The sequence below is a fragment of the Gracilinanus agilis genome, chromosome 4, assembly GCF_016433145.1.
Source record: "Gracilinanus agilis isolate LMUSP501 chromosome 4, AgileGrace, whole genome shotgun sequence".
NCBI classification, from domain to species: Eukaryota; Metazoa; Chordata; class Mammalia; order Didelphimorphia; family Didelphidae; genus Gracilinanus; species Gracilinanus agilis.
Genome location: NC_058133.1, coordinates 148810427 through 148838356, shown reverse-complemented (window position 1 = coordinate 148838356; position 27930 = coordinate 148810427). Strand labels below are relative to the sequence as shown.

The window sequence follows — 27930 nt, the reverse complement described above, 5'->3', positions numbered from 1 at the left end:
GCAGGAGAGAAGGTACTGCAGGATGATGAATTCACTTGTGACCTCTTCCGCTTCCTACAGTTGCTTTGTGAGGGACACAACTCAGGTTTGTGAGCCATTTTCCACCCATCCAGTTCTAGTGATAGTAGCAAGAAATACCTTTTCTTATGTTCCCAGCTATTTCCTTATTACTTTATAATTGTATAATTTATGCTTTTTCAAAGGGTTTTCAAATCTATTATTTCATTTGATTGTCATAACAACTCATTGAGATAAGTAATATATATTTTCATTTTATAAAGGGGAAACAAAGACTAAGTGGTCAAGTGACTTGAATATTGTTTTTTTTACCCTTAAATTATGTTGTGAAGTTTGTGAGATTTCATGATGAGATCCATAAATTCCTATTTATGATGTGGAAACCTTTTTTTTTCTTTTCTTTTCTTTTTTTTTTTTTTTTAAATCCTTACCTTCTGTCTTGGTATTGGCTCCAAGGCAGAAGAGTGGTAAGGGATAGGCAATGGGGGTCAAGTGACTTGTCCAGGGTCACACAGCTAGGAAGTGTCTGAGGCCAGATTTGAACCTAGGACCTCCCATCTCTAGGCCTGGTTCTCAATCCACTGAGCTATCCAGCTGCCTCTGGAAACCTTCTATAATAGACCACCTGGTCAGAGTTCCCTTTTAAAAAAGAAAATGTGTGTAAATTTTTTCTCTGCGTAAAATATTTTGTTTTTTTATGTTCTGTGGCACACTTAGAAATATGGTATTTATAAATATATTTTAGTTATTTGATAAGTATTGAATTTTAAAAACTAAGAAAGCATAAAATACTAGACTTTCACATGTGACAGATGATTAAAATTAGATAATTAAAGGGAAGTAATTAGATACACATTTAAATAACTATACTTTAAATTGGAGCTAGCACAATGACTTTCTCTCTCTTTTTTTTTAAATACATGTAGATTTTCAGAATTATCTAAGAACCCAGACTGGCAATAATACAACTGTTAATATAATCATCTCCACGGTGGACTACCTCCTGAGAGTTCAGGTATCTTACTTTCTATGCTACTAGCAACTAGTTATCAGAAGATTCAGACTGTTAAGCAAACTGGGAGCTGAGATATATTTTAATCTGTGTTTTGATTTTTGACTAAATAGAAATATTTTTGATATTGTTATTCTCCAGCCTCCAAATTTAAAAATAATGCCCAGTTCATGGATTTGAAATGCCATTCCCTATCCCCCTTATTCTACTCCCTTGTTTCCTAGATCCCTATTTTGTTTGTTTTCTGGACCTATTCCTTCATTTTTTTTGTCATTCATTTCTTTTTTGCAAGCTACCTAGAATTAATGGTCAATTATTTACCAGACTGAATAAATGAGAAATTTTGCAAAAGGAGCTTGAAACTCTTGCAGTTACTCATCTACATGTTACAGTTGATAATCTAAGGTTGTTCATGCCATTCAGCTATTATATTTCTTTAAAATTCTAATTTGACTCTTTTAAATGAATCACCATCATCTTAATTAATATAAGATTTTGCAATTCAATACAGATTCAAAAATTGAGAGATGAAGGAAACATTAGAAATAATTGAGTTCAAACTTTCATCTTAATCAGGGAAACTGAGGCCCAGAGAAGTTAGTTGAATAACTTACCCAAAATTAAACAGGGAGTAAATGACTGAGCCAGTATTTGAAACTAGGTCTTTAGACTCCAAATCCAGTACTTCATAAGTCCAGGCTTAGGCTTTACTACAACAACAAAGTCTTGACTGATAAGTAAGTCAGTTTAGCAAATCAAAAGAATTCTAAAACCTCATCCAACTCTGGTAATCATGATCATCAAGTAGTTTATTTTTGGATTTTACTGAAAAAAATAAATCAATGACATCATTAGAAAACCTTTGATTCTATTTTCCTAATTTTATTCTTTTCAATTTAAAAGCATCAGACATCTGTAATCACAAGGTAATGAGAAAAAAATTGATTTTTGAATTAAGTACATAAAAGATATTATAGCATATCTATTTATAATTTTACATCTTATTTTATTTAAGGTGAAATTGTGTTATTAACCAGTTAAAATTCTTCTCAAAATTCAATTTATTGTTCTAAATATCTTACTGGATAGAGATCAATCTAGTTTTCACTGGGGTCACTATTATTGTTAGCATTGTAATATGTCCAACCAATTATCTCAAATTCAAAAGAGGAATAATAAGCTTCTTATTCTGTATAATTTTTTGCTGAATTTATTTTGGAGGTAGGAAGAAAGAAGATATCTGTGTTAAAAAAATTGAGTTCTTTGATTGTCTTTGCTATACCTGGATGACTCACATATGCTTCAGTTATTTCCTAGATCCATATTTATTAATTCTATAAAACTGTATTTGTGGTATTAAACACAACTAAATATAAACAGTCATTTAAAATACAGCTTACATGTTTCTTTACTTCTCTTTATTGGGTTGTTACCTAGAGAAGAAGTTGCTGTATAACATTTTGAATTGTTGAAGGACATAATTCATTAATACACTTTCTTCAAAAAACATTTTTTGTTTACTTTTGTAATGTATTATTTAAGTTTTGATGTACTTTTTTAGGATGGATAAGAAAGTTATAACTTTAATAATATTTCCTCTATTTTCTAGGAATCAATTAGTGATTTTTACTGGTATTACTCAGGGAAAGATGTAATTGATGAACAAGGGCAACGAAATTTTTCCAAAGCAATTCAAGTGGCAAAACAGGTCTTCAACACTCTTACTGAATACATCCAGGTAAGCATATAGTATTTTCGACCCAAAAAATAAATATTATGTACTGTATTTCATTCTTTGGAGAAATACATTTGTGCTTCATATTATTTAAACCATGGATCATTATATATCTTACATACATAAAGATATTTTGACAATAAAAATAATAATAAAAATGATTGTTTTTATTAATCATCTAATTCATTTAAAATCTCCTGGATCATTAAAATCTCAAAACACCCATTTAATTCTATAGACCAATTTTTTTTATCTCTTTTCACTATATCTGGGCTAATAGTTATCAATCATTTAGTCACTTGGCAAGCATTTATTAAGTGCCAGAGACTATGCTAAGTGCTGTATGATACAAATAAATAGAACAAGCTAACCCTGAATACACAAGATTACATTTTAATGGGGATGACAATAAGTATGTATGCATGTATGCCTATATATGTTCAAATAAGTATAATAATACAAATAATACAGGTCCAAATTGCCCAGTTTGGGTCACCTTAATGAATGACTTGGATTTTACTATATAGTTAATATGATGAATTATATATATCATTTATTAATCCAGTCCTCAGATCTTAAATGAAGGGGAAAATAATTTGATATAGGTTAATATTGTAGGCATAGGTTGATTAGAACTTTTACAGCAGGAAGAAAAGGAGATGAATTCATGTGATAACTACATGATAGTCAACTTTTCTTTCTTTTTTTTTTAAAACCCTTATCTTCCATCTTGGAATCAATACTGTATATTGCTTCCAAGGCAGAAGAGTGGTAAGGGTAGGCAATGGGGGTCAAGTGACTTGCCCAGGGTCACACAGCTAGGAAGTGTCTGCGGCCAGATTTGAACCCAGGACCTCCCATCTCTGGGCCTGGCTCTTGATCCCCTGAGCTACCCAGCTGCTGCCTAGTCAACTTTTCTTGAGCATTCACTATGTGAGCTGTGTAGCTTGCTCTGTCTGGACTTCATCTATAAAAGGAAGAGACTAGATGACACAGCCTCTAAGATTTCTTCCATTTCTAGACTTATGATAGTTATTAGATAAAATTTTTTGTATTAATTTTCAATACTGTCCAAAAACTATTAAGATGTCTTATATGGTTTGATGTAAATGTAAATTCTTCTTTGTTCATTCTTTTTTCTGATTATTTGTATAAGACTTAAAATGTCTTATTGGAATGAATGAAATGAAACTGCATTTTGAATCCTATTTTGAATATGAATGCTGAATTAAAATAAGCACAAGTTAAGACTCATTAATACAATGTTTTTTTGTTAAGTATCTTGCTTATTTGGGTTCTTGAAAATTTGATTTATTACATGATCACATATTGTGTATATGTTGTTCATCCTAATTACTATTAACAGTAAGAAAGATCCTAAAATAATTTTTTTTAATTTTTATCAGAGAAAAAATTTGTTAACTTGTAATTCCTGGTTTAATAAAAGAGATAACATTTATTTTAAAATAAGACATTTATCATCTTTGACTTAAAAATTTGTCCTCAGAACTCAAATATTGAAATGAATCTGCATTTTTCATTAATGTATGTATTCTTTTCAACAGCACAGCTCATAACCTAATCATGACTACATATCCCATCAATTCTTGTCCATATCCTTCTGTAAAATTCCCACAGGAAGCTTATCTAATGTGCTGGGGTCCTTCTTTATTTTCTCTTGATATTACAAACACATCGGTAGGGCACACAGGTTGTTCAACAGTTATCCCTTGATCACACCATGTGACCAGTCCATCATCTTTTTTCATCATATATTAATATGCATTAACAGCCTTTTCTCTGGTTCTCAGCCAGTAAATAAACTTTTATTAAGTGCCTACTATATGCTAAGCACTGAGGATACAAAGAAAGGTTAAAGATAGTCCCTGTTCTCAAGGAAGGCACAGTCTAGCAGGAGAGACAATATATAAATAATGATGTACAGCAAACTATGTACATATGATGAGATGTAATTAAGAGAGAGAAGGCACTCCAATTAAAAGGGATTGGGAGAGACTTCCTAAAGGAGATGAGATTTTAGCTGTAGCTTGAAGGAATACAGGTATCCGGGAGGGAGAGATTTTAGGAGGGGAGAATTATAGCCATGAGATACAGCCGAAGAAACATAAAATCCTTGTTTATTATCTATAACAGCCTGTTTCTACCTACTGTGTGTCTCTGTTTTCTTTAATTCTTTAGTCTGTTTTGTTCAATGAATCAGATCTTTAGGAGTACTGTAGAATACTGACATTAAAAAGATAGGCCTTTATTTCAAGAAAAAGATCCAGTTTCTCAGTGGCAATCCAGTTGACCTCTCTTCTTTTTTAATTCTAGGCCCAAATTGTTTTCCATTGGAGTGAATAATTGTCCATATAATCAATATGTCATTGTCTAGATAAGAGAAATAATTCCTGCTTTTCAAGCATTTTTTTTTAAACCCTTGTACTTTCGGTGTATTGTCTCATAGGTGGAAGAGTGGTAACGGTAGGCAATAGGGGTCAAGTGACTTGCCCAGGGTCACACAGCTGGGAAGTGGCTGAGGCCGGGTTTGAACCTAGGACCTCCTGTCTCTAGGCCTGACTCTCACTCATGCTTTTCAAGCATTTTGACTCACTTAACTTCTTTTTTTATATGAAAAATGAGCATTGTGATGATACTTCTCACTACTTCATAATTCTATTGTGAGGAAAAGATTTTGTAAATTATAAAGTATTATGCAAATTGTTATCATGTCAAGAAGCATTTTGTGCTGGAGGCACCGTGGCAAGCACTGGGAATAATAAGAAGGAGAAAAAATAATCCGTCCTCCCTAGGAGCTCCTAGCCTAATGGAGAAAATAATATGCGAACAACTATGTGCAAACAAAATGTAGGCAGGATATATTGGAGATTATTTCAGAAATAAAGCACTGAGATTATAGAAAACAGAAAAAGTTTCTTGAAGGAGTTGGGGTTTGAAGAAAATCAAGGACACTAGAAGTTAGGAGGAGGAGGAAATTCATGGAGTAGAAAGATCGAGTTTTATATCTCAGGAACAGGGAATAAGGTGTCAGAAGATGAGAAAGGTAGAAAAAAAGGCTAAGTTATGAAGGAATTTCAAAATACTAAAGAGAGGATTTTATATCTAATGCTAGAGGTAATAAGGAGCCACTAAAATCTCTTGAATACTAAGTCAAAGTCAGACTTGGACTTTAAGAATATCAGTTTGACAGCTGAATCACTCCCCACTCAAATAGAGTAGGGAGAGATTTGAGGAGGGGTGGCCAACCAGAACACTATAGTAGTAGTATAGGTTGAGGATGTGTATCAGGATGGTGGCACTGTTAGAGGAGAAAAGGGCATATATACCAAGGAAGGAACAATGGAATTTAGCAACTGATTGTGTATGAGAGCTCTTTTAGAGGAAGTAAGGAATTGATTATGCTATGTAGGTGAGCTTGGGACACTTGAATGGTGGTATTGCCTTCAAGAGTAATAGGGAATTTAGAAAGAGTGGAGGATTTGGTGAGAAAAAACAGAAAGTTGAGTTTTAAACATATTGGTAAAGATCAGGACATCCAGTTCTAAGAGCCTAATAGTCACTTGGAGATGGTTGTTATTATTTTAATGACATAATGATTATGTATTACTACTTCTCTCCTGGGAATCCTATGAGAAGCAGTTGGTAGGATTTTTTCTTTGAGAGGTTCTGATCAATAAAATAATGTATTCTTGATATTGAAGCATATACACTTATGTGTGTATCCTTGTGACATAATTGAATACATAGTTGAATTAGTGATATACTGAATTATATTTCATTATATGTTTAATGAAATATGTATATACATATGTAATGTATACATTATATTTCTTTTATGCGTATACGTATTTCAATATAGCACTAATTCAATTAAATATAACAAACATATTTTTTACTCTACATTGTACACTGTGTGGAATACAATATTTTGTAACTAATTGTCCAATCCATATGTGCATATATTTATCTGTAACATTTGTAGCTTATATATTTTTTATTTTATTTTAGGTAATATATATTTTAGATAATTTTTAGAAAATATAATTTATTCATTTAACATAAAATAAGCATGAGAAATGAAACTTCAAAGCCCATGAATATTTTTTCATTTTAATAGCATCATATTGTTTTTTTATGAAGTTAATCAAATCAAATTAATCTTTTAAAATAAGTTATTCAATGCCAACTATAAAATAAAGGAAAATTTTAATGAAGCTTTTTCCTACCTAGAAAGAGCTTACCTGAATTGCTACTTATGCTATAATTTTCTCTAACCTTAAGAATATGATTCTCAGCAAAGAAATAGGAACTCCTTATTAGGTTTATCTTTTCCTAAATGAAGAGAAAAGAAAACAAATTTGCATTAAAAGGTTTTATGCTTACATTTTCTCAGTGAGTTATAAACTTATTATTTGACTTTAGAGAAGAGTAAAGCATGAAAACATTTGAGAACCTCTGTTGTGAATTATTTTTAGCAAATCTCATATAGAAAACTACATTTATCCCCTTAAAATATAGTATAATTTGTATTCTAATTTTCATTAGGATCGCTTCTTCTAAGGAGATGAATATTAATTTATGTACATATATGTATATACTCATACACACCCAAGTTCTATCAAATACAGTTTATTATTTAATTCTGCATGTTTGTGGTCCTTTTGTTTATGTTATAGGGTCCATGCACTGGAAATCAGCAGAGCTTGGCACACAGCAGGCTTTGGGATGCTGTGGTTGGTTTTCTTCATGTATTTGCCCATATGCAAATGAAGTTGTCTCAGGTATTTTGTTCATTGCCTTCCAAAATCTTCATCTGGAAAAAAATAATCTTGTCATTTTAATAATTTTAATCATACTTGATATATATGAACAGCCTTTCTGTCAGTTCCATGGTTATTGTATCATTCTTTGTTTTCTTCTTTAAAAAAAATTTTATGAAATGAAATATTTGTGTGCCAGTTGTATAGGAAACTTTTAAAAACTGAAGAGGACAGAAATGCCAAAAAATCTAATAGTTTGTAAAAATACTTTTGAAACAGTGTTCCCTAAATTATATCTACATTTCTCAAGTATCCTAAGGCTCCATTTCCCTAGAAACATTCACTAAAACCTTTTCTTCTCCTATTTAAGGAAAAAGAATTTCTATTCTAATCCTACTTAGCTTGTTAGCTTTGCTAGAATGGAAACAATTTCCTTAAGTAGTTATAGAGAGGAAAATGCTCTTGGCTAATGCCATTCTATCTATAACAATAAATTTAACATTAAAAATCCACAGAAAAAATGACAAATTAGGTCTAAGGGCAAAGAAATACTTTTTAATGATTTGCTTGCCCCCATTGCACCATTTTTTGAAAGATGACTAGGGGGGCAAATGTTTAAGAAGACATGTTTTCCATCTCTTTTATTTACTTTGTTTTCAGAATATAAAGAAGTAAATTAATAACTTGCTAAATATTTTATTTTTAACAAGAAAACATAACATTTTGATATCCTATAATTATAATTAGAAAACTGAATTTGTATTTTGAGATGTGAAATACCTACTAGGGCACTGATTTTTTACTTATTCTATGAAAGTAAACTTAAAGTGATTCAACAATAATTTAATTCTTATCTGAATTAGTTTTTAAAATATAAGTAATTGTGGATGATTTTGAATAAGTAAAATTTATAATTAAATCTCATCACAAATGTTTTCATACTAATGAATTTTTATTTTTATGTTTTATACAAACTAACATGACATGAATTTCAACTTGGAAGTTTTTTTAAATTATCAAATGTTTCTGCATAATTATATGAGTAGTTGCCATTTTAAAAAACCTCTCAATTAAAAAGTTAATTAAAATTATCTTGATTATCTTTTAAAAATAATATCTTTACTATTTCTGTATATAATCCTTAACTTGTTAGTCTTTTCCTCCTTTCAGTTTTTAATGTTTCTAATTAAATAGTATTTTTAAAAATCTTTAGGTAAATGATGAGAATTCTACTTATTCCTATATTTAATTTAGTGAAGTTCCCTAGTACACTTTCCCATAGTCCTCCTTAATAATGTTTTATATTAATATGTTATAGTGCTGTTACATGTTGAACTAATGTAATAGTTCAAATACTGCGTCACTGAATGTTAGTCCTGTATGTACTGTTTGCTTATGTAATTTAAAATTCATTAATTAATTAAATGTTTGCAGGATTCCAGTCAAATTGAATTATTGAAAGAATTGATGGATCTTCAAAAGGACATGGTGGTCATGTTGCTGTCCATGTTGGAAGGTAGCTTTGATTAATCAGAAATGCAAGTACTATAGCACTGTCCTATATTCTCTAATATGATGGCCATAAAACCCCAAATGCTTTTTTTGGAGGTTTAGCATGCTGTAGAACAGTGGTTCTCAAACTTTTTGGTCTCAGACCCTTTTACATTAAATAAATCACTGAGGACTCCCCTCCTACAAGAGCCTTTGTTTATATGGGATATATATATATATGTATATATATATATACTTATGTATATATATATACTTATGTATATATAAATATTTTCTTTAATAGGAATAAAACATCAATATTATTTTGAAACTAGTTCTGATCTTTTGTACCCTCTGAAAAGGTAACAAAAATAACAAATATCTCCTGGAAGTGATACTTTATGTTACTATCTAAGCACTTGTTCACTTTTTTCTCATAAATCACTTTAAAACTCCTGTGATTCTGAATGTACATATCTAAAAAATGGAGAATACAGTTTTTTTCTTGTCTCATGATCGATGTTATGAGGGTTGAGCTTTTCAACACATGCAAATAAATAAACTTCACATTAATCAAATAGTAATTGGAAATTGGAAATCAAAGAGTTAATCAAACTTTAGATTATATTAGACTGACATCATATGATGTTTTTAAGTCTGTGGATTTTTTTTCTATTACATGTAGGAACAATTTTTGACAATTATTAGCTGACATTTCACAATTCAGATTCTCTTCCCTCCCTCCTTCACCTCCCCACTCTGTGAGGCAGTAAATAGTCTAATATAAGTTATATCAGTGCTGTCATGCAATACATATTTCCATATTCCTCATGCTGTGAAAGAAGACACTTATCACACATACATTTAAAAATTCATAAAGGAAAATCAGCCTATGGATTATTAAACCATAATTCACATAGTATGCTCATGGGCAAAGAAATTTTCATTTTACTTTTCTTTTGGAGAGAAGTAATCTCAAATTTAATTAAAAAAACAGTTAATTTCAGTTACGTTAGGGCAAAAGCTTTGTTTAAACATGTAATTAAAGATTCTAGTTTGAGAATTGTCAGCAGTTATTTTAATCCATTTACAATGGAATAGGCAACTCATGCTAATCTATGCTATCTCCAGTAGTTTTTTTTTCTTTTCATGTTCCATTTATTATTTTACTTTCTTTTTCCAATTATTTCTCTTCCTTTTATATTATTATCTATATTTTATTATGCTAACAGCATTCACAAGCATTGCCTAGCCAATATTTATTTGATTAAAGAGATTTCTGATCTATTGTGTGAACATGTTTAATACATTGTATTTGATGCAATTATTGATTAGCAATAGCTATTTCTGCATGTTCACTTGGCATGAATTTTCAGTTTCCTGACTTAGATTTGTCTAAATAAATTTCTTGAAATCTTTGCTCTATAAAAATCTTTTATATGTTCTTTGCCTAGATTTAAATATTATATATAACATTTCAGTCCAATTAATTAGTGCATTCATTTGGTGATTTTACAAATTGCCATATATCTAATCTATTTTAGTATACTATACCTTTATTATGCTTCATCAGCAGACACCCTCAGGGAATAAACCAAGGTTCAGTGATACTGGAAACATCTTTAGAGTCATCTCTTACCTTTGTGGCAGAAGTTTCCAGCAGTTACCTCATCTTCTTTTCTTTAGAACTTGTCCTTTTATGTATATATATATTGTGTGTGTGTGTGTGTATGTGTATAATACACACATATATACATGTCATTGGGTAGAATATTAATTTTTATTATATTATACCCAAAATGTTATTGATGAAACATGTCTTAATAGCCTTATATCTTTCAAAACATGGTGAATCTGTATATCTTATTGTTTAACATGAGAGGCAAATGTTGGACAAAAATGAACTGATATCCTGTCTATATATTAGAAAATATATTTCATTTAATATGTTCATCTAGTAGCACTTAATCTTGTTAAATATATTTATTTTGAACAAATATAATTCTTTTACCACCAGGTAATGTTGTTAATGGAACCATTGGAAAACAGATGGTTGATATGCTGGTAGAATCTTCTAACAACGTAGAGATGATTCTTAAGTTTTTTGATATGTTTTTAAAACTGAAGGATTTAACTTCTTCAGATACATTCAAAGAATATGATCCTGATGGCAAAGGCATCATTTCTAAGAGGGACTTCCATAAAGCAATGGAGAGTCATAAGCACTACACTCAATCTGAAACTGAATTTCTTCTGTCTTGTGCGGAAACAGATGAAAATGAAACTTTAGACTATGAAGAGTTTGTGAAACGTTTCCACGAACCTGCCAAGGACATTGGCTTCAATGTTGCTGTCCTCCTGACCAACCTTTCTGAACACATGCCCAATGATACGCGGCTGCAGACTTTCCTTGAATTGGCAGAAAGTGTACTGAATTATTTTCAGCCTTTTCTAGGCCGCATTGAGATTATGGGCAGTGCAAAACGCATTGAAAGGGTTTATTTTGAAATCAGTGAGTCCAGTAGAACCCAGTGGGAGAAGCCACAAGTCAAAGAGTCCAAAAGGCAGTTTATTTTTGATGTGGTCAATGAAGGAGGGGAGAAGGAAAAGATGGAACTTTTTGTTAATTTTTGTGAGGATACCATCTTTGAAATGCAACTGGCTGCACAGATCTCAGAATCAGATTTGAATGAACGGTCAGTGAATAAAGAAGAAACTGAAAAAGAGAAGCCTGAAGAACAAGAGCCTCGAATGGGCTTTTTTTCCATTATGACTGTTAAATCAGCTCTCCTTGCCCTTAGGTACAACATATTAACCTTAATGAGAATGCTCAGTTTAAAAAGCCTAAAAAAACAGATGAAGAGAGTAAAGAAAATGACCATGAAGGACCTGGTCATGGCCCTCTTTTCTTCATACTGGAGCATTTTGGTGGGTCTCTTGCATTTCATATCCAGTGTTTTCAGAGGCTTCTTTCGTATCATGTGCAGCTTATTGCTTGGAGGTAGCCTGGTTGAAGGTGCTAAAAAAATCAAGGTTGCAGAGCTTTTGGCCAATATGCCAGACCCTACCCAGGATGAGGTGCGAGGTGAGGGAGAAGAAGGAGAAAGGAAGGCTCTAGAAACTGCCCTGCCTACTGAAGATCTTACTGACCTAAAGGAATTAACAGAGGAAAGTGACTTACTATCAGATATTTTTGGTTTAGACCTGAAGAGAGAAGGAGGACAATATAAACTAATTCCTCATAATCCAAATGCTGGCCTGAGTGATTTAATGAGTAACCCAATCCCTGTCCCTGAAGTTCAAGAAAAATGCCAGGTAATATAACTAATAATAGGCTCTATGCTCTGTGGGGGTAAGGGGGATTGGAAGGAGGGGAAGCATGCTATAGAAAATATAGTTTGATGTTAAAAATGTGTTTTTAAATGTGTATTAGTGTTGTTTTGTGGGGAGGAGAAGAGTAGTTGTTTTTAATCTCCAAAGAACTATTGACATTTTTAATGAAGAGATACTTGGTCTCTATAATGATTTGATATTTTTTAAATAATGAGAATACAACTAGTGTCCTGGAAGTTTTGCCTTAACAATAAGATGAACAATCAATCGTTAAACATTTATTTTTTCTGTATTGGATTATGGGATTTATTCTGAATAAGCATATGGGAGATTTAAAAAAGTATGACTCTCCTGGACTGCCTTCTTTTTTTTTTCTGTGTTCTTTTGGTGATTTCATCTCTCCATTTATATTCAGGACTCATCCAGCTCTGTTTGGTTGGCCCTCAGATTTGTATATCCAGCCCCAACATTTCCTCTGAGCTCTAGTTCCACAATACCATCTGCCTGTTAAACATCTGACCCAGATTTTCTGCTGTCTGCTAAATTCAGCATATTAAAACTGAACTCATCTTCTGAAAAATTGTCTTACCTCTTAAATGACTCTTTTTTCTGTTCATGGCACTGCCATTCTCTGAAATAAGTATCAAAACCTTGAAATCCTATTCAACTCTTCCTTGCTTTTCATCCTCTACTCCCAAGTTGTCAGGACCCTTAGATTCCACTTCCACAAAATCTCTTTCACTTGTCCCTACCTTTCTTTATTGCCACCACATTAGTTCAGACCCTCATCACCTCTTACTTGCACAATTGGAGTAGTCTCATGTCTTCTTTTCTTCCTCACCAGTCCATCCTTCAAAGAATCATCAAATTGTTCTTCCTAATAGATTTAAATGCAACACTCCTTTCCTAAATAATCTCTTAGCTTGTGATTTAAAAGCCTAAACAATGTCTTCAACTTCCTCAATTTTATTTTCCTTACTCCACTTCACATACATTATATTTCAGTAAAACCAGACTACTATAACTTGCCCAGTTTCATTTTTCTAGTTATTGCCCTCATAGCAGGCCATTCATTATTCCTTTAATATACAGGGTGTTTCAAAAGTCTCAGTGACATTTAAAGCTATTAAAGCTTCTTCCTCATTTCTAACATTTTTTTTTGTTCCTAAAAGGTTGAGCTCTGAATCCTCCTTTCCCAAGAACCCTTTCTTGGTTTTACTAACTGAATATGTTATTTTTCTCCTCAAATTTTCCTAAAGTATTTTGTTTAGATAGTTCTTTTGGTTCTACCACATTCTAACTTTTCTTATACTTATTTATTTGCACATTATAACCCCTCCTCTTCACCAAACTACAAACTGCCCTTTAAAAGCAGAGGCTGCAGTATACCTGTGCTTATGCCTAGGACAGAATCTTGCACACAGGCATTTAATAGATTTTTTTAACTGAATGAGATGACCTATGTAAGTAGTTAATGAAAAATCACATATGTAATCATCTGTTAAACTGTTTAGCATTTATAAGTTCAAAAGATATTAATAAAACAGAGAAATAAATCATTGAGGGATAGAGTAATCCTTAGGCTAAAATTCCATGAAGGGCATAAAACCAGTGAGGATTCAACTGTTCCTTGAAGGATGAGTAAAATTTATCTGCTAGAAAGGGATAATAAAGAAGAGGCCATTAGTAGGTGGGAGGTAAATAATACAAGTAAAGTCACAAAGATGAAAATGAGTATGATATATGTGAACATTGAAGAAACAAACATGACTGAAAGAGAGACTACACGTTGAAGAATAGTGGGAAATATTTAGAATGAAATGCAGAAAGAAAAGATTAGATTTGATCCTGAAACACTGGAGAATCATTGTTAATTAATGTTTGGCAATATGAGTGCATGTCTTTTTAACCTCATCCCTGGGTCACTTGCAATATTTCTTAGATTTTCTTTCTTCTCACTGATTTTTTTCAAGGAACAGAAAGGAAAAGAAGATGAAAAGGAAGAGAAAGAAGAAACAAAATCTGAACCTGAAAAAGCAGAGTAGGTATAATGGTACATGCTGCCCTTTCCATGGCTTCAAAAACTATTTTTTTATACTCCTCCACTTCAGCAACTAGATATGACTGTGTACTCCCGATGCATCTTGTAAAGGTCCTTTCAACTTTTAATCTATGATCTTGTGATCTCAGAAAACATCTTCCCCTAATGAGACTCATAGCGATGTAATAGATCCTGATAATATAATTGTGATTGTCTTAAACCAAATGATTTAACGGGAATTGAGCTGCCTTAATTCTGGCCCCTCATTCTCAGCCTTCCCTTATCAGATTATGTCTTCAGCTTATAACTATAGGAGTTGAGAATCCTTGATGGCATGTACATCTTTTCTAACCACTTCAAGAGGACCAAAGGTTTCATTCATGCCTCATTTTTTTGCCCTATGTTGGGTAGTTTGAGAAAAAAAAAACAACTTTTATATGATGCCATCTAATGAATATTTGGTTAGCTCAAATCTCCTAATTTTAGTCCATGCAATTTTAGTTACTATATTTTGAGGCTATTTCTATTTTGTTTTGGCAAGTGAACAGAAAAAATACTCTCATATTAGTAGTGTTCTTCCAATATTTAAACTAACACTAGTGAATCAATACAGTTATAAAATAAATGGTTAGTTATAAGACAATGAAAGCATATCATTTTAGTTTTTCCAAACCATTGATTTTCTACTAATTGTAGAATCCTATGTTTTGAGATGTATATGTTTTTCACCTTAATTTTTATGTTCTGCTGATGGAAAATTTCAAAATCTACATGGCTTTTAATTCTAAAATATTTTAGAGATCAAGAGATTTTATTAAACATAAAAACATTTCTGATTATCATCCAAATTTCAGATTAAAGCTTTTCTCTGCAGACATTGTTTTGATAACTTTCCCACAAAGTTATTAACCCAGATTATAGCAAAATTAAACAATCAAGAGAAAAAGCCTGTTTTGGATACATGAGGGCCTGAAGATTTTTTGCTATTTTAAAAACCTAGGTACTAATTATTTAAATTGCTTTTTATTAATAAGGATCAACATATTAATAACAGACATTACTATAATGCCTTAATGACCTGTAGGTACTTGGCAAAAGTATTATCTGAGGATGCTAAATTTTCAAGGCAGAAAATTGTTCTTTTGCAAGCTAGTAATACTTTTAATTTTTATAGTTTGATTCTTCACTGAAGGAATTTTTTTTATTTATAATGTCACAATTCTAAATTCTTCTGTTCTATTACCTGATAAAAGAAGTACATCTTTAAATATTAGTACATATTGATTTAACATCAGTTGTACCCACTTTTCAATTTCAAAAGTATAGTTTAAGCATATTCGCTTATAACATTCAAAATCTTTCTAAGTTAGATATATAATTTTATATTCTCATAAAAAAGATTTTACAAATGCATCATTTTTAGACATGTCTGGAACATTATGGTACATACTTATTGAAAGCATGAGACAAAATAAATGTTTATCTAATAATAAAATATATCTGGATTACATTAATAAAGGTTAACTCAAAGGAAAACACACAAATCATTCTGCAAAAATTAGGCCAAGCTGAAGGAATTTCCTTACTTTTGATTGTCAACTAAATTTGGCAAAAATAATAAGAAATTATTGCTTTCCATTTTCTAAAAGAAAAGGCTTAATAGTTCAAATCTGAACAAAACTACTTTCCTTGTCCTAAGGAAATGTAATAGAAACATTAATGTATGTCTGTAAGATAGGAGATGAGTAGATAAACTCTCATGTTCTATAAATTTCACTTTTGTGATACTCTATTGTCAATGTTAGGAAGGAATATTAGAAGGTTAAGTACAAATTTCCACCATATCTTTCTTAATCCAATTTAAGAACATAATAAATAGAAATCCATCAAGAATTATATATATATGTATACGTACATATATACATACATGTATTATACCTTTTATAAGCTTTACCCCACCAATTTGATTTCTTTGAGGTTATTTTCATCTCATGAATCAGGTATTACTGTATGCAATAATTCTTGATTCTTCTGATTCTTTTTTTAAGTTATAATATCCCAGGAGAGCAGAAAAAGGAATACTTCTACCATTCTTTAAATCCTTCCCATAATATTTAGGAAGTGTAATATATCTTCTTAGAGGAAAACTTTTATTCCTTTAAAAATTGATTACATATGAATTAATTGATATTTATATGCCATATATACATAAGCAAGCACAAATAGCACAGAAGTAGCTAAGTGGTCCACTGGATAGTGACTTGCTTGGGCCTGGTGTCAGGAAAGCCTGAGGTCAAATGTAACCTCAGATACTAATTATATGACCCTGGGCAAGTCATTTAACCCTCTGTTTGCCTCAAATTTCTTCAACTGTAAAATGGAGATAATAACATTAATCTCCCAGGGTGGTTTAAATCTCATTTAATTCTCTGAGGAGAATTAGATGAGATAATATTTGAAAATACTTAATATAATGTCTGGCATATAGTAGGTACTATATAAATTCTAACTATTACTACTACCACCACCACCACCACCACTACTACTACTACTACTACTACTACTACTACTACTACTACTACTACTACTACTACTACTACTACTACTACTACACAGGCATTGATAACAGCTTTTAAAAATCTAATTTATGAGGCTAGAACAAGATAGATTTAAGCCTAGAGAGTACCCCAATTAAATTTATCATATGCAAATAGACAGATAAAAAAGCAAACCCTTCCCTGAATATTACACATTCTTTAAAAGCAAAAAAAAGTTTCAAATCTAGGCATGTTCTTTTTAAAAAGTGCATCATCATACTAGTTAAATATTGAGAGAATAAAATATCTCACAGATACTGGGATATTCCATCCATTCTCTTTACAAACACACACAGAAGAAAGGCAATGAGACAGCTCACTAATCAAATCCCTGTTGGGTACAGCCGTGCTCCTAATGTCCTAATCTACTAGACTGTCATTAATTTCAGACATGCAAGACAATGTGGATTTTGTCCATTGGCTGCCTTTGCACAACATCTGAAGTAAAGAAGACAAAACACAGGAGTTAAACATAACTATTTTTACTAAAATGGAGAAAATTATTTGGAAAATTATTCATGTCAAAAAAGGAAAAAAAATACATTGTCTCCTCTCTGCCTGTACATATCATTATATTTGCCTTACCTTGCAGTCATGCAGTGAATTCTATTACTCATTTTCCAATAACAAGCCCAACTTTAGCAGGTCAAGAAGCAATGAGATGCTGTTAGTGGGCATGTCTCTATATCTATATCTTTCTAGCCAGTCTCTTATTTGCTAAATCAGTGAACCTATTCCCTTGCTATGTGGGTAGGAAAAAGACATTATATCTAATGAAAATTAAACAAATGTGGTCATACAAAGTCCTTAAAATTAGAACAACCCACCATCTTGTGACTTTTGAGACCACAACTCCCTTTCTTGGCCACCATTCCCTAGTATGTGTTATTTATGCCACTAGAATGTAAGCTCCTTGAGGTTGGGGGTTGTCTCACTTTTGTATTTCTAACCCCAGTGTCTAGCACAGTGGCTGACATACAGTAAACATTTTTAAAATATCTATTGATTGATTGATTAAATGCTTGTTTACAACAAGGCTGCTAGATATATGGTAAATAGGAGAATTTGGCTTCAGATTTAAAATTATAGTTGATTTCAGAACATTATCATTCATTAAAATTAATTGAATGATCATTAATTAAAATTACTTCTCTAATAGAGTAGTGGTGTTCTTCAATATTTTTTATTCTATTCTAAATGTGTTCATTTCATTAGATGGAAAATCTAATTCAGAGAACTATGTTAATGACAACTTTGCTTGAGAATTTTATATGCTTTTCATTTTTTACAGGGGAGAAGATGGAGAAAAGGAGGAAAAAGCCAAAGAAGATAAGGGCAAACAAAAGTTAAGGCAGCTTCACACACATAGATATGGAGAACCAGAAGTCCCTGAGTCAGCATTTTGGAAAAAAATCATAGCCTATCAACAGAAACTTTTAGTAAGGCCTTTTAACTTTCAAATTGACTAAGGAAAAGTGGGTTAGATATGACTTTTTTGAAATCCTGACATTTAAAGTTGAATAAAGATAAAGGTTTATATTCATTCAAAATTGCAAAGAGCTTAATAATATACATAAAGTAATTAGTGAAAAAGTTTAACAGTTTCTCAATTATTCCTTTTTTCACTAATAAAAAATTTTGAGTTCAGCCCAGTGGCAAAACATTTAAGAAAGGGTACTGATTTTGTCAGAAAAGCATTCAATATGAGATGATTCCTTCAGGCACTAATTTTCCACAAATACACAAGATAAATAAATGCAATTTTCTCCTCCCTTTCATTTGAGAAAAATGACATCTTCAACAAGTCATTTCCTTTATACAGACATGATTCCTCAGAAGTCCTAAATAATCTCCAAATTGCTTCTAATTACAAACCCCATGATTCTGTGATCCGATGAAGTTGAAAACATGAGAAGATGGTTCTTTAAATTGAATGGCATTGTATGAGTTTGGCAGAAGTATTTCTGAGACCAACAAAATATTCTCAATAACTTTTCCAGACATTTTCATTTCCCAAAAGTATATCTAAAGGCATAGAGATTCCAATCCCAGAGAGTCTAAGACTGAACCTCAGAGACTAGTCAGATTCTTCCTGATTAGGAGATCCTAGCATTATCAATACATGGTCATCTAGCTTTTGAAAAAACAAAAAAACAAAAAACTTTCACCATTTATAACCATGGTAGCATAATTAGGTTAGCTCTAATTAGTAGCAAGTAACTAATTAGTAATTAGTAACATAAATCTACCTCTCTTTAACTTCTACCCATTGCTCATACTTTTCTTTCCTTTCTAGCCAAGAATAGTAAGTCTCATAATGCCATTTCTACAAGACCAACTTTCAGATAATGGGTGACAGCTATCTAGTAGAAAGAGCACTTGTTCTTGCATCTGAGAACCTGAGTCCAAAACCTGTTTCTGCCACTTGTGACTCATGTAACCTTGGACAGACAACAAGTAACGTTACCTCCCAGGGCCTCAGTTTTCTAAACTGTAAAGTAAGGGTATTATACTGGGTAGTAAATCCCTTCTAGAACTTTCTATAATCCTATGGTCCTACAGACTTGAATATTACTATCATGTTCCCACTGAATCTTTTGTTCTTCAAGTTAGCATTCCTGGTGCCTTCAACTAATCCTCACATGGCATGTTCCACAATGCTCTATATCACCATCTTGGTCAACCTTTGCCGAACCTAAAATGTATTGCCCCCAAATTCGATTTTGACTCAAATATTATCAATGTGGTCTGACCAGGATAAAAAGTACAGTGACCTCTCATATCTAGAATTCTGAACACCTTGTTTCTCATTGCAGCCTATTATAGGGCTAATTTTTTTTGGCTGCTATGTTTCTAGAGACCAATTCTGAGCTTAGAGCCAATTAATTCAAACTTCCAAGCATTTTTCACAGGAATGACAATTCTTCCAAATGTCTAAAATTGATACAAATCTTGTATAAGAGAGCTTGAAAACATGAAAACTTTAGGGAATGAGGAGACTAAAATACTATCTGGTGATCGTGTTAAAAAATTTAGAATATCCGTAATCAAAGATCTGAAAAATATTTTTAAAATATTAAGCTCAATTTGAGAATCTTCATTCGCTCCTTTCATGTTTCTTAGCTTTTGCTCAGAAAGATCAGGCTTTCACAATAAATGCTAAACAATCAGAACAATGAGCTGACTAATTATCATGCTTAGGGTATAATCTCCAAATTTTTATTTTTTGTAATTGTTGATTAGAAGGAAAAAACCAGGCAGAGGGAAAAAACCTTCATGCTCTTTATTCTTGTTCTTTAAGATTTAAGATTTGAAAACATTCCCAAATCTGGGAATGCAGGGAGACTGGTTACTGAATAACTCAGGTGTTTCTTAGTTGCTTCAGTTGAGTAATATTTATTTGGAGTAATGATTTTTTTATTCTAGGAAGGTCTTGAACAGGAGAGCAAGGATTCATGGAATGTAAGTCTTTGATCCCACCTTTTAATTATGTCTTAACATGATGTTTTTTAATCATTTCCAGAACTATTTTGCTCGCAATTTTTACAACATGAGGATGTTAGCCCTGTTTGTTGCATTTGCAATCAACTTCATCCTGCTCTTTTATAAGGTATGCATGAATCTACATTTAAAAAATATATTTTGAGTTGTGGAAATCAAATTAGAATTTAAACATTTCACAAATAAGTAAGCTAAAGTACATTCTAAAGTATGATTTAATAAAAGAGGGAAATTTGTAGTACCTAATTATATTCCTGAAATCCTTGGAAAGACTAAAGTTGGTTTTGTTCTTCCTAATTAAATTGAGACCATTGGCAGAGAAACCCTTGTTGAGTTTAAATTTCCCCATTACTAGTCCTAGTCTAGTCTGATTAGAATAAGGTTGTTTGAATTGCTGAAATGATTGCTGGAGTATTTCTCTGCTATATTTTCTCATGTATGATTTTGGAAAATTATGGACTGCTTTTTTTCTTGTGTAATTCAAAGGTTTCAGCTTATTTCTGTTGAATCAAAAAAATTGTAAAGTATTTAAATTCCTATGTTACTGTTTTTTTTTTTTTTACAAAATGAGAATTCAGAGTGAGCATATATCCTTTTGCTTTTAGTCTCCTCAGTATTTTAGAAAACTTCACATTTAACTATATACCTTCGAAAGGAATAGAATGTGTTTAAAAATGAAAGTGATACTTTTTCATTTCAAAAAGCTGATTGGGTTCTAAATGGTTTATAATTAGGTCTCCACTTCTTCTGTGGTAGAAGGAAAAGAAATTCCTTCCCCAAGTACAAGTGAAAATTCCAGAATAAGTAGTCTGGACAGCACAGCACATCGACTCATTACAGTACACTATGTCCTAGAGGAGAGCAGTGGCTATATGGAGCCTACACTTCGGATCCTCGCTATTCTCCACACAGTTATCTCTTTCTTCTGCATCATTGGATACTACTGCTTGAAAGTAAGATAGTAAGGGACCACTAAGGTATTTGTGTGTATGTGTGTTTCTGTACTCAAAAAGAATTCCTCCTCTTCAGTTTGGAAAGTAAATTTTCAATGCCAATAGGATAATTAATTAAGGGCTTTCATAAAATAGTGTATGCACATTATAGAGTAGTAAATTACCTCTTGATAGCATCTTACTCAGCTGATATGATTTTGGTCTACTGTTTGTTTCTAACTGTAGCAACATTCTGTTTATTAGTCTAAATTGGAAGAATTATTTTCTAGCTAAAGATAATAGATATTTTAATGATGTTTCTCACTCAGGCATGCATTTATTTATGTTGTCATTTGCTCTCAGAGTTCCGCTCTTACCATTTCTTTTTAGCATTCTTTGGTCCCCCGCTAAAATGCTTCCTGTGTAGTATTTCTTTGCATTTCTATTTCTTCCTCTTTTTTCAATGTTTACATAGCATCCATTATTACTTTGTACCCCTCAGTTAATCTCTATTGCACCCATCAGTTAATTTCTCTACTATATTCAAACAGCTTTTATTTAATTATCTACATAAGGCCTATAATGTATTGTATCACTTCTATTAAAATTCCATAGCATTTTGTAAATACATGCCAATCTCCTTATAGCGTTGTTCACTCTAAAGTTATATTAGATATGCTTATATTGTTTGAATGCAGTTTTCTGAAAAATTATATTTAGGGGATAAGGAAGGGGAAAGAATCAAAGATATGCACAAGATTTTGAATTTAAATGATAAGAGTAGTGTATTGTCAGGGGCAGTTGGGCAGCTCATGGATTGAGAGCCAGGTCTAGAGACGGGAGGTCCTGGGTTCAAATATGACTTTAGACACTTCCTAGCTATGTGACCCTGAGCAAGTCACTTAACCCTCATTGCCTAGCCCTCATCACTCTTCTGCCCTGGAACCAATATACAGTATTGATTCTAGGACAGAAGGTAAGAGTTTAAGAAAAAAGAGTAGTGTATTGTCAATAGAAATATGAGATTCTTTGGGAAGAATAGGTTTTGAGAGCAAGAATGAATTAAGCTTTAAATATGTGGATTTTGATATGTTGATTGGAAATAAAGGATAAGTAGATTAGATAGTAAGCAATTGGATATTACCAAGGTTAACATTTTGACATTTTTATTAATGTCTGATAATGGAATCAATGGCATGCTCATCGAATTTGCAGATGGGAGGGAAAATGGTTGACAGTCAAAATCCAAAAGGGTTTTAATTGGCTGGAGGAGTGACATCAAACTCAAAAAGAAACCAAGGGCCACTAAACCATACATAAGGATCCTTTTTGGGCTCAGACTGATTTAGAAAAGCACATATCAGGATAGCCAGGTGGCTCAGTAGATAGATAATCCAGGCTAGAGACCAGAGTCCCTGGGTTCAAATCTGGCCTCAGACACTTCTTAGCTGTGTGATCCTGGCCATCCTTAACTCCAGTTGCCTTACTGCTCTTCTGCCTTGAAACCAATACTTTGTATTGACTCTAAAGAGGGAAGGTAAGAATTTTTAAAAGAAAAAAAAAAGAAACAAAAAGCGCATGTGAACATTATCTATGTTTTATTCTTATTTATCTTGTTAAATATTTCCCAATTATACTTTAGTCTGGTGACATCTCTGGGCTACAGCTCTGGGCTGAATCGAATAAGATAAAATTTAATTAGTACATGTAAAGTCTTGCATTTGGGTACAGAAAAATCAGCTTCACAATTGTAAGATGAATGAGGCATGTTTAGAAAGTCATTCTGAAAAAATTCTGGGGGTTTTAGTGGACTCTAAGTTCAGGAAGAGTCAGCTATATGACTTCAAAATCAAAAGGACTAATATAATCTTTTTTTTTTTAACCCTTAATTTCTGTGTATTGGCTCCTAAGTGGAAGAGTGTTAAGGGTGGGCAATGGGGGTCAAGTGACTTGCCCAGGGTCACATAGCTGGGAAGTGTCTGAGGCCGGATTTGAACCTAGGACCTCCTGTCTCTAGGCCTGGCTCTCAATCCACAGAGCTACCCAGCTGCCTCGATTAATATAATTTTGAGCAACATTAGGAGGGCCATACACTATCCTTGTACTTCATCTGACATAGATTAAATTTTAGCACATGGTAGAAGAAGGATATTGAAAAGCTGGATAGTATCCAGAGGGTAGCAGTTAGGATCTTAATTGGCCTCCAGTCCATGTGATATTAGGATAGATTTAAAGAACTAGGATAGTTAGCCCAGAGAAGAGAAGGCTTGGGGAGGACATGATAGCTGTCTTTTGAATTTGAATGGTTGTTCATTGAAGAGGCATTAGATTTGTTCTGTTTGTTTCCTAAAGACAAAACTATAAGCAATGGGTGGAAGGAGTTAAAAAGTCAATTCATTTGGTACCATGTAAAACTATCAAAAATTACAGTTCTCTAAAAGTGGAGTGGCTGCTTTGAGAGGTGACTTGTTCTGCCTCTTTTTGGGGGTGAGGGAGGGGTCTTCAGGCAGAGGCTTACATTTTCTTAGGCCACCTAATTTGTTCCTTCTTTGATTTGATCAGTTTGGATGGGGGAGAGGGGAATCATGAACATGAAGGGCCCCAAAGAGATCTGAGATAGGAGAAAAGATTATACAAAAATATTTTAGCAGCTCTTTTTGTAGTGGCAAAGATTTGGAAACCGAGGATGTGTCCATCAATTGAGGAATGACTGAAAAAATTGTGGTATATAGTTGTAGTGGAATACTATTGTACATTAAGAAATGATAAACAAGACATGTTCAGAAAAACCTAGAAAGAATTATATGAATTTATGCAAAGTAAAGTGAACAGAACCAGTAGAACAATATATACAGAAACAAAAAATATTGTACAAAGATTGACTGTGAAGGACTAAACTATTTTCAGCAAAACAAGGTTCCAAAATAATTCCAAGGGACTCATGCCAAAAAATGCTATCTATAGCCAAAGAAGGAACTGTTGGAGTCTGATTGCACATCAAATCATGCCATCTTTCATTTTATTTTGTTATGATTTCTTTTGTATGTGTGTTACGTGTCTTCAGTCATGGCATGAGAAATATGGTAATACTTATTGCATGAAAGTAGTGGTATATACCTATTAGACATATATTTACCACCTCAAGGAAGGAGAAAGGGGAAGGAAGTGGGGGGAGAATCTGAATTGCAAAACAATTGTCAAAAAATTATTTCTATGTGTAATTGAAAAAAAATTTAACTTCAAGTTGAGGGGCCTGCTCACTAATTCCCCCATCAACATTATTATATAAATAGCTATGTAAAACAGCGTTTTAGGTAATTATCACTGTCTTTATCCTTTTTATTTGAAAATAAGACTGTTAATTGTTCTAGTTCCTTTTGCATGTGAAAGAATATGTACACAAATATATTATGTGTAATAATCTGTAACCTTTTGGTATTGGAATTGGTTTGTTTTAACTTAATCTTTGGTTTCCTTAAATACATGAGAATTATTTTCCACCAGCAACTGTTTTATAAAGATAGTAGCTACTAAAGGTACCAGGAAATTTAAAACTAATTCTAAATGCATCTGCTTTTCAACTGTAGGTTCCATTGGTTATTTTTAAGCGAGAAAAGGAAGTAGCACGGAAATTGGAATTTGATGGGCTTTACATTACAGAACAGCCTTCTGAAGATGATATTAAAGGCCAATGGGATAGACTTGTAATCAATACTCAGTGAGTATAGAATTATATTGGAAATACTTTGTGTTCCAAAAGTTGTGTTTTTTTTTTTCTGGAGAAGCTGCAATGTAGTCAAAAGTCAACTAAGTTATATACTCAACAAAGAAAATCAAAACATTAAGCACAGTCATCCCTGTGATAGAGGTCATCATTTTTAGCCCTTTGTGTTTTGATGATTCTAATAAAAGTGGCCTTTAGTTCATTCCTACAGAACTGACAGAATTCACCATCCATTACTATTTGTATTGGGAATATGCTACCAGAGTTATATAACCTCTTGGGAGGGGACTATCTCAGATCGAAATACAAAGAAAAGAAAAAAAAATCATTCAAAGGAAACAATATGACATTAAGGTCAAAACACAGAACTTCATACAAAACTACATACACATAAGATCTTAACCTTGGGGAAATGCTGACATCAAACACAGTAAGCTAAGGTATAGAAGAGAAGTTTATGATACATAGTCTAAAAGGAAAACAAAAATTCTTTCTGCTACTTTAATTCTATGAAATCATTATCTAACTTTTAATAGTTCTTTAGTATTCTAAATGTTAATTCAGAAAAGAAAAATTATACCTTTAAGCACAAAAAATTGTCATGCAATATTTCTTAAAAAGTTTATATTATTTGATTGAAACAGCTGAACTAGATGGCAATTAGATCTCTTCTAACTCTATCCAAGATACTATGCAACTAAAATCAGGTTGAAATAACAAAATAACAAAAAAGTAACAAAGAATATATATACCAGCAAGTTTATTACTTAAAGGATAAACAATTATTTATTAGTAAGAATTTTACTCACAATTTTACATTTTGTGGATATTATATATCCTTGTTTTTAAAATTTATCTTTCATATTTTGTTCCTGCATCATTCTCATTTCTAAATATAACACTCACTGATTCCACATGCAGCAACTCTTCCTTTATAAAAGATTTTAAAATATAAATAATATATAAGCACATTATATATGATACTTTCATGCGATATGTACATGTTTTTCTTCAGTACCTTAATAGGCACATCTTGTGATCTCAACTCATAATAGGTATCTAATAAATTTTTATCAGATTGAATATATCATTTGTTTCTAAAAAGAAGATATTTGAAGATGCAGTTATATATAAATTGCCAACTATTTTTCCAAGTCATATGATTTTCCTCTCTTTAAATGTTTGATGTGTAATATGCATTTATTTCTTTTTTAGGTCTTTCCCCAACAACTACTGGGATAAATTTGTAAAAAGAAAGGTAATACTTCTCATAAAGAATTCTCTATTATTTGTCTTCTTACTCTAAAGTATGAAATGAGTATTGATTGGATCATTACATAGAATGGGAGATCAGAGTGTTTTACATGCCTGTTTACATTTTCAAAAATGAATTTTGAATGGAATTTGAATTGCATAGGCTTTTTAGATAGGTACATTTACAGTTGCAAAATAAATATTAATTCTATACACTACAGTTTCCTTTGACTCAATTGAGTTTTAAACTACATTGTCGAGGCAATTAGGTGGCTCAGTAGATTAAAAGTCAGGCCTAGAGTCCTTGAGTTCAAATGTGGCCTCAGACACTTCCTGGCTATGTGACCCTGGAAAAGTCACTTAATCCTTATTACCTAGCTTTTACCACTCTTCTGCTTTAAAACCAAAATACAGTATTGATTGATTTTAATATGCAAGGTTAAGGCTTTAAAAAAACAACAACCTACATAGTACATTCTGATGAAAATGGTAAGAAAATCCTATGGAATGTTAAAGGTAATAAAAGTTGGCATTATCTTATGTGATAACTGGCTAAACCCACTTCCTTTCCATAAAAAAGAAAAAAAATGTTGAAGACTGGATTTTAAAAAATTATCTCACTTTGAAAGATTGTTCCTTGTAGTACTTTCTGAATTGCTAATTATTTTTCATGGTCCTCTCAGATATTTCTTGAAGGGCTCTTATTACCCATTGCCAACTCACCTTGTATTCTATATGAAACTTGGAGGAAATATTTCCATATCAGGATGTCTTAGAAGTCATAGTTGCATGGGAAAAAATAGCCTTCCTCTTTTTTTCAGGTATTTGATTTGTACACAGTATTCATGTGCCTAGTTTAAGCATATTTTTTAAATAATGATTTTAAAATGCATCAGCACTTTCCTTCTATTGCTCATTTTTAATTTAAATCAAAGAAGTAAAGTTCAGAGGGAACCTCTTATCTGAACTAGTGTTTATGAATTGATGAATAATTAGCCCCAAGAGGCCCCAAGAAAGGAGGAGATTCTTATGGCCCCAAAGAGGACAAGCAGCGAGAACAATGACAAGAATTCTTTAGTTAAATCAGGAATTGCAGGAAAAAAAAAGCTGGTAGCAATGGACTAGATCTAGTGGAAAACCTAAAAGTTTCCTGAAAGCACCAATTTCCTAGATTGAGTCTCCTAAACAGTATAGGTGTTTCTGGAAAACAACAAATTTGGAGACCAGTTTTGCAAGTTTCTGGACCTAGAAAGAGGAGGCATAAAGCCACTATGGATGGGAAGTTGAGGAGGGGGAATGAGGAGGCTTGAAGTGTGTGAGGACAGGAGATGGTCAGGGTATAAAGCTCAGGGTAGTTGAATAAACCTGGAGAATATATAGGTCCATGGGTCCAGCTCCCTGAAGAGGGGAAGGAAGCTGACATGATTGTTTGCCTACAGGCTCTAGTGTGAAGTCTGTGTTTTATGTTTACTCCAAAGTAACATAAAAGTTGTACTTTATTTGATGTATTA

At 32.3% G+C, this 27930-nt stretch overlaps 1 protein-coding gene across 1 annotated transcript in view; it reads left to right on the top strand.

Moving 5' to 3' along the window:
- The window catches only part of RYR2 (ryanodine receptor 2), a 550493-nt gene that overhangs the window by 468004 nt on the left and 54559 nt on the right, over positions 1–27930 (top strand). The window contains exons 86-97 of the mRNA XM_044674985.1: positions 5–85; positions 945–1033; positions 2640–2768; positions 7463–7567; positions 8981–9062; positions 11055–12352; positions 14344–14411; positions 18300–18447; positions 20532–20618; positions 21244–21462; positions 25029–25159; positions 26381–26423. Coding sequence (XP_044530920.1) covers positions 5–85; positions 945–1033; positions 2640–2768; positions 7463–7567; positions 8981–9062; positions 11055–12352; positions 14344–14411; positions 18300–18447; positions 20532–20618; positions 21244–21462; positions 25029–25159; positions 26381–26423 — 2480 coding nt within the window. The remainder of the gene's footprint in view (positions 1–4; positions 86–944; positions 1034–2639; positions 2769–7462; positions 7568–8980; positions 9063–11054; positions 12353–14343; positions 14412–18299; positions 18448–20531; positions 20619–21243; positions 21463–25028; positions 25160–26380; positions 26424–27930) is intronic.